The sequence below is a fragment of the Aspergillus multicolor genome (genome assembly GCF_047715735.1).
Source record: "Aspergillus multicolor strain CBS 133.54 unplaced genomic scaffold BDW74scaffold_5, whole genome shotgun sequence".
NCBI lineage: Eukaryota > Fungi > Ascomycota > Eurotiomycetes > Eurotiales > Aspergillaceae > Aspergillus > Aspergillus multicolor.
The window spans coordinates 554,161-567,245 of NW_027395956.1; the positions used below are offsets into that span (position 1 = coordinate 554,161).

Here is a 13,085-nt window from a genome sequence, read left to right on the forward strand (position 1 = left end):
TAAACTTCTGCGTATGTGAAGACAACGATACTGGGCCCCAAATGCACCGGCCATTCCCCCAAACGTCTGAGCTCTACAGGACATGTGCCACCTTTAGCAAATATTGCAAGCCCCGCTAACTAATTGCGCCTTCCCGGAACACTGCTGGATTGCATTGTCAGCCATGCCAATATAAGCTCATGCATTCTTTTGGGGATCATTGAAATGAATCATGCTCATCAATGTTTCCCCTGACCCAACAGAGACTACCGTGAAGTAGAGACGTGCTGCAATTGTAGGGGGACATAATGATGGTACCCATGGTACTGGTAGAGCACCACGGGCATTCGCACGAACGGCAAGTGTGCATAAGGTCTTAGACAGGAGACCGCTCACTTGTAAAGCTCTGGCTTCTGCAACTATTCAACCGCGTGTAGGAAACCATATTCTTACCTCTAACCGAGAGTGTCGAGAATGCCCGCAAGCAAACATAAAGGTGGGCAGATGGTGCTCACTAACCAGTTCAATCTACGGACCCCTGGGGTCCTTACATATGCAACCTCAGAAGCCGCTCTCATCCACCATTTCCGATTCGCGCTGCATATTGACTGCCGGCAACTTTCGCCCTTGCGCGTGATAACCCTTGCCGTTAAACGCGGTTGTCCATCCGAGGACCGCCAGCCGCGGAGCCGTTGCCGACCGAGACACCTTTGAATCCTCCGGAAGAGCCCCTAAGCGAACATGTATCTTTGCATTACATCTTAGATAGAGGGTTACCCGGCGGATATATTTATGTCGACTATTATGCCTCCTGAATGCTGGAATTATGCAGCTATGTGGCACCCCGCGGGGTAGGTTCATGGTACATGCATGTGGCTGAAGGACATTGTCATGTAGAAAAGTGCATATAAAGACATCCTGAATACACATTGTTGCGGGATAGAGATACATTGTTCCTGGTGCAGTCTATCAACTCTACCCTATAACTATCAACTTCCTACACAACCACCCGTCCATACAATGTCCCTCTCACCATCCACCTCACCCCCAAAACCCATCGAAATCGACCTCGAAAAACAACACAGAACTCAGCATGACGAAACTCGTCTAGAACTCCCCCTCATCCTCAAAGAGTCCATAACCGGCCTCGGCGGCTTCGGCGCCCTCCTCCTGCAAATCGCGCACCCGGGCGTCGCCCGCGGCGTCAACAACCACAGCGAGTTCGCGACGCGGCAGCTTGACCGCGCCGAGAAGACGGCCATCTATGTATACATGATGGTTTACGGAAATGATGAAGAAAAAGCCCTGATCCGCGAGTGGGTGGACAAGATGCACTCGCGGGTTAAGGGCGGAGAGGGGGATACAAAATACCACGCGCAAGACCCTGAGTTGCAGCTTTGGGTTGCGGCGACGCTGTACGTTGGTTGGGTGAAGGCGTATGAGATGGCGTTTGGCGAGATACAGGGGGACAAGGCGGAACGGGTGTATCAGGAGTTTGCGGTTTTTGGGACGAGCTTGCAAGTGTCGAGGGAAATGTGGCCGAAAGACCGGAAAGCGTTTTGGGGGTACTATGACCATGTTGTGCAGAATGAGTTGAAGCTTGTTGAGGAGGGCGACCAGGTGTATGCTCATATCATGCGGCCGAATTTGCCGTGGGCGTTTCGGCCGTTTATCCCGCTTACGATGTATGTGATGCGGGTTTTGTCGGTGGACTATCTGCCACCGGAGGTGAGACTGGCGTATGGGCTCAAGGCGCTGAATGGGTTCGATCGGGTGATGAAGAAGATGTTTGTCCTGCAGTATCGGCTTATGCCGGGGTTTGTGAGATCGCTGCCGAAGACTTACTATATGAAGAGGGGGAGGGTGATGGTGAAGAAGCTAAAGGAGAGGGGGTTTACGGGGGAGATGAGGATGAGGAAGGACTGAGCAAGGCATTCTGTATTGATATGTGCTCTAGTCTGCCAGTTGCTGTTCAGTGCTTCCATCGGCGATTATAAGTGAACCATACCATAATGGTAGTTATCAGGTTGTTATGTTGGGATAGTGCAGCCAAAATGTTGTTTACTATTGAACCTCTTGAAGGAGCATTCAGTGCCAAAACCTCAGTTGAGTCCTCTATGTATCGGCGCCGAGAGAATGCTATTGACTTCGTCAAGGTATCATCATTGTGCCGGGGCGCTTGGTAAATTAGCACCAGTAGGATCACAACAGTATCATGGCAGCAGGTAACAAGTTTGGCTTTGTCATTGAGGCCCTTTGTATCACTCATCCAGCATCGGCCAGAGAGGCGCCATCCATAGTTATCCTGAGGACCATGAGGCCCAATCTATGTCGGCGGTAAACCGTCTATTTGAATTCCGCGTCATGCCTAGATAACGCGAATATCGTCAGACTGTAAAGCACAGGGCTGATTGGAAGGTTGCTAGAGTTAGTCGTTCCGTACGATAATTGCAATATCTACCAGTATCAATGCGTTAAACCGGATTGCACATGATATGAAGAGGTAAGAATGGCCCGTTTCCGGCGTAATAGCACCACCTGCAACTCTTTGGCTTCTGTACATGCATAAATTACACGAACAAAATATAAGTCTATCCAGAGGATTTCCAGCGGCGTAGACATTATACAAGCCGTAAATCTAACCCTAACCCTGGCTTAACCTCATCCGATTCTTCTGGTCTTCTAAGGTTTGTGCTCGAATAAGGTGTGGCACTGACTACCATAGTATTGGGCCTCGCGTGTCAATTTCCAGCTCGAGGTCAGGTAGTCGAAGACATCTCTGGTGGTGCTGACATCAGTGATTTTGTATCGCATCGTTGTGTCATCCAAACTCCTCACTAGTCCAGCAAAAACATCTTCCTCTGCATCTGCTCCGAGACCATCTATGCCAAACACACTTCATTAGCCCCTACCCCTACCATAGGATCAAGATCTAACCAAAAGCAAGGCGAACATACCATATGATAATCCAAATGACTAACCCCCTTCACATACTCCACAGAATGATTCTCCGGGTACCCACCGGGCAACTCCTTCAGCGCATCCATAAAGTTCTGCCCACGCTCAAGGTGCGTAGCCCCCTGCAACTGCGCCTCGCAGTGCGTATCCCCCTTCCCGTGGTCCTCGAGCCCAAAGCCATAGAACACGTGCCGGAACGCGTACCGCTCCTGCACGAACCCGCGGTTCTCGAGCACCTCGTCGCGCACGTACTTGGGGATCCGCGTCGGCTTTCCGGACCCGATGCCGTAGTGCCAGGCGTCGTAGATTGAGGGGTCCGAGCAGCTGGGTTGCGTACTTGGGGACACTGGCCGGGATTCGATGGGCCAGGCGAAGGAGCCGGGGTTCATGATGCCGTAGGTTATGAGGTTGTCGTTGGGTTGGGAAGGGCGGAGCATTGCGTCTGGTTGATCCATTAGCAATAGGTTCTGCGGACGCTGAGGGTGCGAGGTATGGGTGCTTCTTACATCGTTGAACAGTCTGGGCACCGAGAGCTGTGAAGGGCGTTAGTATTCGCTCCAATCTGGAGGCAGTGATAATGATTAAAAGAGGTGTGCCATACAATGACTCGCAAAAACAATCGTCTCCAGCGCCGGATAAATATCCTTATCCCAGAACATCGCGATCAACTTATCCAGGCTGTATAGCCGTATATCAGCACGGACTCCCAGCTAAGTCAGTCCGGGTAAAGGGTCTACGGACGCTTCAAAACTCGAAATCCGCACATCTCCAGGCCCAACAGCAGGTGCACCGCGCTGGTACGTGTTCTTGTGGTAGTAGATATCATCGGGCTGCGCGGCGCCCATGGCAACGTCTTCCTTGTTCAGCCACTGTGGCGCGGCGACGAGAATCTTGGACATGTCGGCATTTACGCTCTCGCGGCCGGCGGCGCAGATGAGGGCGTTGCGGATGTCTAAACTATGAGTTAGTATAGATATCTGGGCGGTTGGACAGGTCTTAGGAAGCTCTACTGTTGGCGTATTTCCAGCCGCTGGAGGATATGGTGTTAGCAAGGAACTGAGGAGAGGTGGTAGGAGGGGAGGACGTACTTCCTCCATATCCCAGCCGTAGTGAGCACGACGCGCTTGATTTGCGTGAGGTCTTTGGTGTTTTCGACATAGTATGGCTAACGCAATCGTCAGCACTGCTGGTCTCTGGCCTGGCAAAGGTATAACTAATAGATCGTTCACGTACCAGAGTGGCATTCGTATCCTCGTCAACAACAAGCCTATTCAGATCGAAGCCCGCAACAGTCGGTCTAGTGAACTTCGTTAGCTGCAGTCTCTTCTCACTCGTCAATCCCGTGCGACGCCTACATCTCCGTCCACCCATTGATATGATCTCCGCCCGGCGTGGCCGTGCTGATCATGATAGTCGGGCAGTCCGCTGGTTGTGTCTCGCCGACTGCATCGGGCTGTCCACTGAGGCGGATGGTCTGGACATTGTCGACGGCCCCGAATGGAGGCGGGTCGCCTTTCTGGTGGTTTGCTTGCAGGTATTCTGGTGGAACGGTTGCTTTGACCATGCTAGCTAGCGAGAGCGCTAGTGTGAGGAGTTGGAAGCGCATGCTAGCTGTCTTGAGTTTGTTGATGTGTGCGTGGGCGCAGGAAAGGGTGTGATTGTGATCCCGGTCCCAGGTGCGGGATCTGGAGGGTCAAATAAGCCCTTTTGCTAAGATCTGGAGCCACGGGTACCTGAGTGAAGTGCAAAGTGGGAGGTGGGAGACGGATTGTGAATTCAGCCAGGCTCAGGTGCAGCGGTTTGCCAGCTGCAACCAGTAAAAATAGTATTCAAGCAAGGGTGTCAAGTATTGGGGCGATATGGTCATGACATGCAGGCGTGCAGCCAATAATGCAAGTGATGTTTGCTCTGCGTCGCACATTCACCTGCAGGAGATCACCTTGGCAGGAGGAGGGGTTTTCAAGACGGAATCTCCCAAGATTTTCCTCGCGTAGGGCTGTCTTCCTTCGCCTGTCGATCCGAACCCCCTTTGCATTGCCGCCTGATCCAGATCTTGTTTGCACTGACGATCGTGCATAGACTGTGGGTCGGGCCCAATACACCACCAATCATGCATCCAAATGATAAGAAACTATTGAATGCTTGACCGGGGCTAATAGATAAGGGTGGGGAGAGGGTGCCGAATTATCCATGCCATGGTCCATGGATGACGTCCCTCCAAGCAAACAGCCCATAAAGTCGAAAGGAATACAGCTTGGAAGCAAGCAGCGCTTAAATCCACCTCGGATAATCCTCCTCCTCAACCCTGAACTCACCAAGTGTTTTCCCTTGCGCATCCTCGAATCGAAAGAGGCGGAGGTGCGCATCGATCCGACGGCCCGTGGAATACTGGCTGTACAGCCTGTTTCCCCTCATGTCGACAGTGCGAGAGAGCGAGTCGAGGACTTCAAGCTTCCAGTGCATCTTTATCCCAAGTTCCTGCGCGAGCATGTTATAGCGCACGATAATTCCCCAGCAGGAGGCCAGGTACGTGGTGAGTTCATCGCGATTGTCGGGGTGGAAGGGGTCATGTGGGACGGGGAGGCATCGCTGCGGAGTATCGTAGTCGGCCATTGCCATTATAGGCTGGATCAGTTCGGGCGGCAGGCCCTTTTTATATAGAATCTCAGAGACCTGCTGGATATCGTGTGCCGAGGGGAGATGCGGCACTGGCGTGGTCGAGTTCAAAAAGACATCATACGGCACTTGGCCAACGGGGAACTTGCCCCTGGCCGCGCGCACACGCTGACTTTTCTCCTTCTCCAGCTTCTTCTTCTCTGCCTTCTGCTCGTCGCCGAACGCTACCAGTCCAGGCGACCGCAGCTTCTCCATCTTCTCCTCTTCCTGTCTCTGTCTCTGTCTCTCCTTCTCAGCAACAAGCCTAAGCGCAGGCCACTCCCTAGCTAGCGCGCCATCAAACTCGAAATAAGCATTCCGGGGATGCCTCTCCGGGATCCCAAAGAAGTCGAGATGCGGATACGTTGGCACAATAGACTCGCCGGGCCACGTGCATCTCTGAACCAAGCGCTGATAGAGCGCCGTGTTGCGGTACTCGTCTTCCATGAGCGTTCCCCAGGATCCACCCATCTCTCCATTTTCTTTCATGCACTCGGAGTCCCAGAGCTCTGGGAAGCACGCGATGATGTTGAGGGTTAGAAACGCGTCCAACGCGCTTCTGTACAGCGCTTCCCAGCCTAGCTTCTCGGGTTTACAGTGGCACTCCGTCACGCCAACCCAGGATGCATAGTCGTTTTGCGGATGAGAAGCGGTACGCAAAAGAGGCTCCATCTTGCCGTGGATAATCAGTGTCTTGGCGACCTCGATGTTCACGAAGGCGTTTTGGTTTACCTCGTAGAAGCGGTGGCAGTCGTTTCCGCGGTAGCGGCGGATGAAGGCGGATACTTTGCATTCGGCTACGGGGAGAGGGCACGAGCAGGTTGATATTGGACTCGGGCTTATGTATGCAGATGTTTCGCTGTCGGGGGGTGTGTCGCGGGCTTCGGGGGTATGCGGACACAGCGCGTTCGCCCCATTCCATTGCACGGACGGGTCGTCGTGGACGAGCCAGTTCTCGGACATGGCCTTGCGCCATCTGTAGACTGTGCCGTTGATCTTTTTGGCGGTGGCGTCGTCGATCAGGGTATCGTTGGGGTTTGGGGTATCGTATGTGGCTGGGAATTTAGCGCGTTCTGTTACGGTATCCTCGTGCAGGTAGCGGACGAAAGTCTCAGCGAACTGTTCGATGTCCCTTGCGTGTGTTTGAGTGTAGCGCCAGACGAAATCAGCGGGTTGTTGTTGGTAAGGGTGGTAGCGGAGATTGGCTGCAAGCACTTGCCAGGGGATATTGTCGGCTTGGTGCGCCATGGTGCGTCATGCCCTATTGAAGAGATTATTGAGAAGTCTCTGCGGGTCGAAACTCTGGCTTTAAATAGGAAACGACGACTTTTAGAGGACTCCGTTGGCGGCTGGTTCTGAATGGCGCGCCAACACAGCCCAGAGGACCGTGCATAGCCCTGAGTCATTGGCGCTATGCCCGCAAGCCTCAGTGACTCAACCAGCTCTGATAAGCCCGTTACAACATATGATCCTTGCAGCCAACAGCCGCCATATGTCGTATAATCCACCAATGGAAGGTGCCATGAGCGGCTCTATTGAGCCAAGTTACCAGCGGTCGGCATCCACACACATTGCCCTACCAATCACGGTGTATACACGCTACATGCGTCGTCTGCCCCTTACTATCCAGGAAAAGATACTCTTCGCGCTTGGGGTCCCTGCAATACCTGGTTCGATAGAGGTCCCAGCGAGGTGGCGTGCCGACATATCGCCAAAGGGCATGGAATATGAGGCCTTTCCAGTCGATGTTCACCCCTACTTCTTGTGCGAATAGGTTGTACCGCACGAGGAGAGACCAACATAGTTCCATGTACCTGTTTAGTTGGTCGCGGTTCTGGGCATGAAACGGGTCGTGAGCGATGAGTAATCTTCGCCGTGGTGTGTCGTAGTTCGCCATTTTCAGGATGGGCATCACCAGCTCTGTAGGCAAACGCTTGGAATACAACATCCTAGAGACGCGCGCAATGTCATCCGCCGACGAGAGACGTGGAACCGTCTCCTCAAAATTCAAAAACCGAGTAAAGGGCAAATGCCCGTACGGGAAGTCGCGTGCCTCGACAAAGCCGCGCTTGTCTATCTCGCGATATGGATTGTCGGAACAGTCAACAAATTTCCTGAACACGGGATACTTGAGCGCAACCTCCTCCTGGAACCAACAGCATTCCGAAAAGTGGCCGTCGGGGATCCCAAAGAAGTCCAGGTGCGGGAGGACCGTCGCCGGCGTGCTTTCGTCCCTCGCGACCAGTCCCAGCATGCGCTGATACATGGCTGTATTACGGTAATCATTCTCTCTCAGCCCGCCAGGAGTGGCGTTCTTCTTCTGTTTCCGGGGACCACAATCCCAGACTTCCGGCATGCAGTTGATGATATTGAGCACGAGATACGCGTCCAGTGCAAGGTCGTAGGCCATATCCCAACCGAGCGTGGCGGCAACGCAACTGCACTGGCCCTCTGAGTGCCAATACCTGTACCGAAGATTTATCTTGGGGTCAGCGCAAGCGCGCAAGATCGAGTCGAGCTCGCCGTGCAGAAGCAGGGTCTTGACAACCTCGATGTGCAGGAATGCACCCCTGTTGGCTTGGAAGAAGTCGTAGCAGCCGCAGTGGTTTCGCTTGCGCATGAATGCAGCTCCTCTCCGTTCCTTGAATGGCAGTGGGCACGAGCAGCTGAAGCTGTACCCGTCGTCTTCTTCTTCGTCTTGCTCTTCGTCACACTTTAAACCTATTGGTTGCTGGGGCTCGCTGATATTGCTGGTGTGGGTGCAAGTAGCCTGATTGCTTGACCAATAAACGTCTCCTGGTATTCTGAGTCCTTTATCCAGCATTGGGGATGTGCGCCATTTGTGTACACTCCGGCTGATCCTTTTGGCTGCTTCATCGTTGATGAGAATATCTTCTGCTTCTGGTGGCATGTATTTCGCTGGGTACTTCGCACGCTCGGCTTTGGTCTGCTCCTCGAGTGCCTGCACGAATGACTCGGCGAACGTGTCAATATCTTTTCCCTGGCTCGGCTTGAAGCAAAAGACGATGTCGCAGGGCCTAGGCATGTTACCCGCTTGGTAGCGCATGTTGGCAGCCAAAATATCCCAACGGATTCCTTCCACTTGATGCGCCATATTTACCGATGGGATCAGAACCGTTGATTTAGGGGTTTTTACAAGAACAAGAGATCCCATTAAGACGCCAATGAAGGCTTTTAGTGACTTATACTTTTGCGCTAGTCCTGATTGGCTCGCCGACAGAGAAGTCACGTGTCTTTATGATGCTGGTCTTGGCAGCACTGCGTGAGTCACGATTCTCCAAGCAGCCCAGAGGCCTTTAATTGATCTGAGAGAGTTCTCATGGGCAGATGGTTGCAATAACGTCAAAGGTTGCTTGATCAAGAGTTATGTCGTAATGCCGTTGGTGAAGGATCTTTCTGCTTAGCCGAAGTCAGATATATATTTTTCTCTCCCATTCTAGCCCGTATGGTCCCTGGTCGTAGATCAGCCACAGCTCAGTGAGTGTATGAGACTATCGGTAGAGTGTCCTTGCATCGAGACCAGATCAATCTTATCGGATTGAAGTTCTAGGAGATGTCTATAGCTAGCTACTTACACATTACACATTACACACCCACCCTAGCCGTTGCCCTCTACTTCCCATCCAAACCACCATCTTGGCCATTACACCTTCTCCCCACCCTCCCCACTCTCATTCCTCTCCTTCCTTAATCCCTGCGTACTCTCCAGCGCCCGATTCAAATCATAGCTCTGCGTCCCAGCACTAAGAGCCAGCGCAACACCACAAACCCCACAACAAACCGCATACACAATCCTCAGGGAATCCGTATACGCCGTCTGCAGCGCAAGCTTCTCCGCCCCATCCGCCATACCCTTGATAACCTCAACCAGTCCCGCTGCGTCTTGGGAGTACTCTGACGCTCTCGCTGCAAGATCAGGGATAGCCGAGTCAACCAAGTTCGCAAACATCCTGTTCTGGAAGACCACGCCACCGATGGCCACGCCGACTGCTTGACCCATCGCCCGGAAGAAGGAGAACATGCCGACTGCGATTGCGAGAGTGTCATTTGTAGCCGAGGCTTGAATTGCGAACCCGATAGATGGAAAGAGCAGACCGAGTCCAATTCCCGGAACAATGTTAATAAAGATGAATGCCGGGATACTGGTGTCAACGTCCATATAACAGAGTAATCCCAGGCCGAAAGTACTCAGGATCCAGCCGGCCCAGATAGCCCAGCGGTAGTGCCCGAATTTGGTCACCAGGATGCCGACCACCGCTGCTGAGGGTGCGACTGTGAATGTAGCCGGGAATAAAGCCACGCCGGCCATGATGGGAGTGTACCCCTTGACGGCCTCATAGTATAGCGGCTGGTAGTAGAGTAGACACCATAGCACGAGACCTTGCAGAAACGAGCCGGCAAAGGAGACGGAGGCGGTGCGGTTCTGGAAGATTTTAGGTGGGATAATAGGGTCTGTTGCAAAGCGGTATTCATAGAAGCTGAAAACAGCGAGTCCCACAATGCCAATGATAAGGGGCACCAGGGTCCGCCAGGAGTCCCAGTCGTAGAGGATGCCGCCCCAGCTAAGTGGAATTAGGAAGGAGGACAGGCTGCCGACAAAGATAACGGTCCCGATGTAGTCGACTTGGCGGAGTTTCTCAGCCAGTGAGGTGGGGATTATATTAAGCTTTAGAAAGAGGAGGATTGTGATGAGGCCTATCCCGATAAAGGGGAAGTTGATGTAGAATATCCAGCGCTGGCCGTGTCAGCTCCTGCTGCACCATACCCGGAGAGGGGATGGAGAGATACGTACCCACGTAACATCCTGACTAAACCCACCACCTAGAATTGGGCCTGTCACGGATCCAACACTCCACATGGCGGACAGGATACCAAAGTACTGTCCACGTAGCCGCAGGGGGACAAGGTCGGTCACGATCACTTCGCTCAGGGCAATCAAGCCACCGCCACCAACACCCTGCACTGTTCGGCCCACAAGCAGGTATGTAAAGTCCTTGGCGACGGAGCAGACGACCGTCCCGATAAAGAAGAGCGTCAGTGCAATGAGAATAAGTGGTCGTCGGCCGAAGATGCTGGAGAGAGAGGCGAAGTTTGGTTGGAAGACTGTCGAGGCGAGGAGGAAGGACGTTCCGCTCCAAAATGCCTCGATGGCTGTTCCTTTGAGTTCTCGCGTGATGATCTAGAACTGTTAGCTTAGAGTGCATAATGGAAAGGAGACAGGATAGAGCTCACTGGCAACGCAACAGATATACTCGTTCCATCCAGGGCAACCATAAGTGTTAACACGGACAGCGTGAAGAACGCCATGATACCCCTGCGTCCAAGCACGAATTCATCTTTCTCTTCCAAGTCAAGACTCTCTGACTTGGACTCAGAAGGTCGAGGGGGAGGTGTAGGGCTGACATGCTCTGAGTCGGCCAGGACAGCGTTTTGATTGGCCATCGTTCTAACAAGGAGTCAAGCTTTGCTTGGCCTTATCGAGGTGAAAAAAGAGAATGGAAGCAAAGCAGACAATACTGATGATTCTGAGTCTCACGTCTTGAGACGCAAGGGAGATATATACGTCAATATGGTGTTGAAGATCATCCATCGCGGCGATTGATTCCCCCAGCGGATAGATTCAATCCGCGGGAGAACAAGCCATTCTGACAGCTGGACAAGCTCTTAACCAACGCAGGGCGATAACGGTGGTGAACTGGGGCTGAGGGCTGATCCTCCCGAGTCGGTCGGGCCAACTGAAGGCCGACCGAGTCCGACCGGCGGATGGAAGTTGACCCGAGGGCTGTACTAGGCTAGATGGGGGTTAGCGAGTCACCAAGAACACTAGAAGTGGTCTAGCGGACCTTGGCGTACCTAGAAGGGCTTAGCATGTCTAGTTCCTATGCATGGATGTCACGGCCCCAGGTGAGTCTTAAGACCGTCCATCCCCATTGGAATATTAATTATGACAAGGCTTATCGAGTTTATATGAGACACCGTACATGCCTGACATGTGGTGATACCGTCCAGCTCTTACACCACATGGTTATCCCTTATCGCTATCGGATCATACCAGGCGGGGCCGATTAAGCCCTTAAGTGAGGCATGTCAGACCACGATATTGAGAGGTAGCAGGGATGAAGTCCTATGCTACATTTGGCATCTACATCGCCGTTCGTCCATGAGAGCCCTTAACTTCCCAGCTGCTATAGCCTCGTAATTATTCCACACCAGCCGCAACCCCAAACTCCCTCTTCACAACCCTCCCCAACGCCACCATATCCGTAAGTACACTGATCATCTGGAACCCCCTATCGGCATAAACCTTCCCTTGTAGCCCAGTATCACAGTAAATCCCGACAGCTTTGCCATTTCTCTTCCCCGCCTCATAAACCCTGACAATTGTATCCCTCAGCTCCGGCGCAAAGTTCTCCTCCCCGGTCCCCTGAATCGGGAACCCAATATTCACACCAAGGTCAAAGGGCCCAATGAAGAGGACATCAATCCCATCCAGCGCAGCAATAGCCTCGACGTTCTCAAGCGCCGCTTTCGTCTCGATCTGCACGGCGATGACGAGCGAGTCGTTCGCCTGGGAGAGATACTCTGCCCCGCTTATCTCCTTGGTCTTCGCAGCCCCGGTTTCAGGGTCATAAGCATGTGAAGTGAATTTATCAACCGCGAGGAGACTCTCAAACCCCCGTTTTCCTCTCGGCGGGAACTTCGCGTACTCCACGACACGCTTTGCATCGTCAACAGATTCAATCATGGGTACAAGGATCCCATGAGCTCCCGCGTCAAGGGCCCGCTTAATCATCCAGTGCTGGGTATCAGAAACTCGAACGATGGGCGAGACACCGCACGAAGCAGCGGCCGCAACGAGATCGTGCATATCGCCGTCGTGCAGGTTGCCGTGTTCGAGGTCGATAAGCAGCCAGGAGATGTTTGGCGCAGAGCGGCAGATCGTGCGTGTTAGCGTTGATCCGGGGAGCACCTGCCAGGCGCCGAAGGCGGGTGAGCCAGAGTTGAGGGCTTTTTGGAGGTGGTTTGCTTGTTGCATGTTGGTATTACAGGGTCATTGATTTATCGTAGGAGAGCTGACGGCTTTACGGACGGGGACAAAAAGCAAGAAAGAGATTTTGCACGTGGGAGCTGAGAAGGTGCTTCTTGAAGGGAACAGGGGACGAGGGCCAGATGATAAGAGACAAATTTTGAGCTACGTAGGTATAGATGACATCTGGAGTGAACGGCAATTGCCAGTGCCCGAATACCTGCAGCTCGGAATGACAAGCACTGCCATACCGAGTGCTCGATAGATCTCGGATATTGCAGCCGATCCATGCAGTGGGCAAATCGGCAGGATCTTGCGAGCCGAAAACTAGGCAGCACTGTTCAAACATCGTAGGGTTGACGCACATGGAGCCGATGCAGCAAGGGTACTTCCTATCTGTTGATGTCTGAGCCATTTCGAGGTTTGTTGAATGGGTGGGATGTAC

The 13,085-nt window shown here is 53.0% G+C and overlaps 6 protein-coding genes across 6 annotated transcripts; 1 reads left to right on the plus strand and 5 right to left on the minus strand.

Annotated features, from left to right (window-relative positions):
• Positions 1-999: 999 nt before the first annotated feature.
• BDW74DRAFT_189211 (oxygenase MpaB family protein) lies at positions 1,000-2,346 on the plus strand (the record flags this gene model as incomplete). The annotated part of the gene is made up of 1 exon (XM_073731920.1): positions 1,000-2,346. One exon carries the CDS (start codon positions 1,000-1,002, stop codon positions 1,903-1,905), a length of 906 nt encoding a protein of 301 aa, XP_073586506.1. The 3' UTR covers positions 1,906-2,346.
• Positions 2,347-2,708: 362 nt separating this feature from the next.
• On the minus strand, positions 2,709-4,685 carry BDW74DRAFT_112558 (uncharacterized protein). The gene is made up of 9 exons (XM_073721817.1): positions 4,293-4,685; positions 4,171-4,234; positions 4,026-4,102; positions 3,948-3,967; positions 3,679-3,889; positions 3,539-3,615; positions 3,444-3,470; positions 2,937-3,379; positions 2,709-2,861 (listed from the first exon to the last, which is right to left on the minus strand). The coding sequence occupies exons 1-9, from the start codon at positions 4,541-4,543 to the stop codon at positions 2,817-2,819; spliced, it is 1,215 nt and encodes a 404-aa protein (XP_073586507.1). The 5' UTR covers positions 4,544-4,685; the 3' UTR covers positions 2,709-2,816.
• A 427-nt stretch (positions 4,686-5,112) lies between these two features.
• Positions 5,113-7,004, minus strand: BDW74DRAFT_112569 (uncharacterized protein). The gene has a single exon (XM_073721818.1). It carries the CDS (start codon positions 6,838-6,840, stop codon positions 5,209-5,211), a length of 1,632 nt encoding a protein of 543 aa, XP_073586508.1. The 5' UTR covers positions 6,841-7,004; the 3' UTR covers positions 5,113-5,208.
• A 164-nt stretch (positions 7,005-7,168) lies between these two features.
• Positions 7,169-8,659, minus strand: BDW74DRAFT_175568 (uncharacterized protein; the record flags this gene model as incomplete). The annotated part of the gene is made up of 1 exon (XM_073728366.1): positions 7,169-8,659. The coding sequence occupies one exon, from the start codon at positions 8,657-8,659 to the stop codon at positions 7,169-7,171; it is 1,491 nt and encodes a 496-aa protein (XP_073586509.1).
• A 597-nt stretch (positions 8,660-9,256) lies between these two features.
• On the minus strand, positions 9,257-11,055 carry BDW74DRAFT_166425 (MDR family MFS transporter; the record flags this gene model as incomplete). Its single annotated transcript, XM_073726555.1, has 4 exons — positions 9,257-10,348; positions 10,406-10,792; positions 10,846-10,953; positions 11,017-11,055. 4 exons carry the CDS (start codon positions 11,053-11,055, stop codon positions 9,257-9,259), a joined length of 1,626 nt encoding a protein of 541 aa, XP_073586510.1.
• Positions 11,056-11,582: 527 nt separating this feature from the next.
• On the minus strand, positions 11,583-12,661 carry BDW74DRAFT_148095 (HpcH/HpaI aldolase family protein). Its single transcript, XM_073723645.1, has one exon. It carries the CDS (start codon positions 12,647-12,649, stop codon positions 11,813-11,815), a length of 837 nt encoding a protein of 278 aa, XP_073586511.1. The 5' UTR covers positions 12,650-12,661; the 3' UTR covers positions 11,583-11,812.
• Between the last annotated feature and the right edge of the window lie 424 nt (positions 12,662-13,085).

Excerpts from the sequence above, each read along its gene's own strand:
- BDW74DRAFT_112558 (XM_073721817.1), bottom strand. The coding sequence starts at position 4,543 with ATGCGCTTCCAACTCCTCACACTAGCGCTCTCGCTAGCTAGCATGGTC. Across the intron at positions 3,968-4,025 it reads ACGGCTGGGATATGGAGGAA|CGGCTGGAAATACGCCAACA; the intron begins GTACGTCCTCCC and ends CATATCCTCCAG. Across the intron at positions 3,890-3,947 it reads CGGCTGGAAATACGCCAACA|ACATCCGCAACGCCCTCATC; the intron begins GTAGAGCTTCCT and ends CTCATAGTTTAG.
- BDW74DRAFT_112569 (XM_073721818.1), bottom strand. The coding sequence starts at position 6,840 with ATGGCGCACCAAGCCGACAATATCCCCTGGCAAGTGCTTGCAGCCAAT.
- BDW74DRAFT_148095 (XM_073723645.1), bottom strand. The coding sequence starts at position 12,649 with ATGCAACAAGCAAACCACCTCCAAAAAGCCCTCAACTCTGGCTCACCC.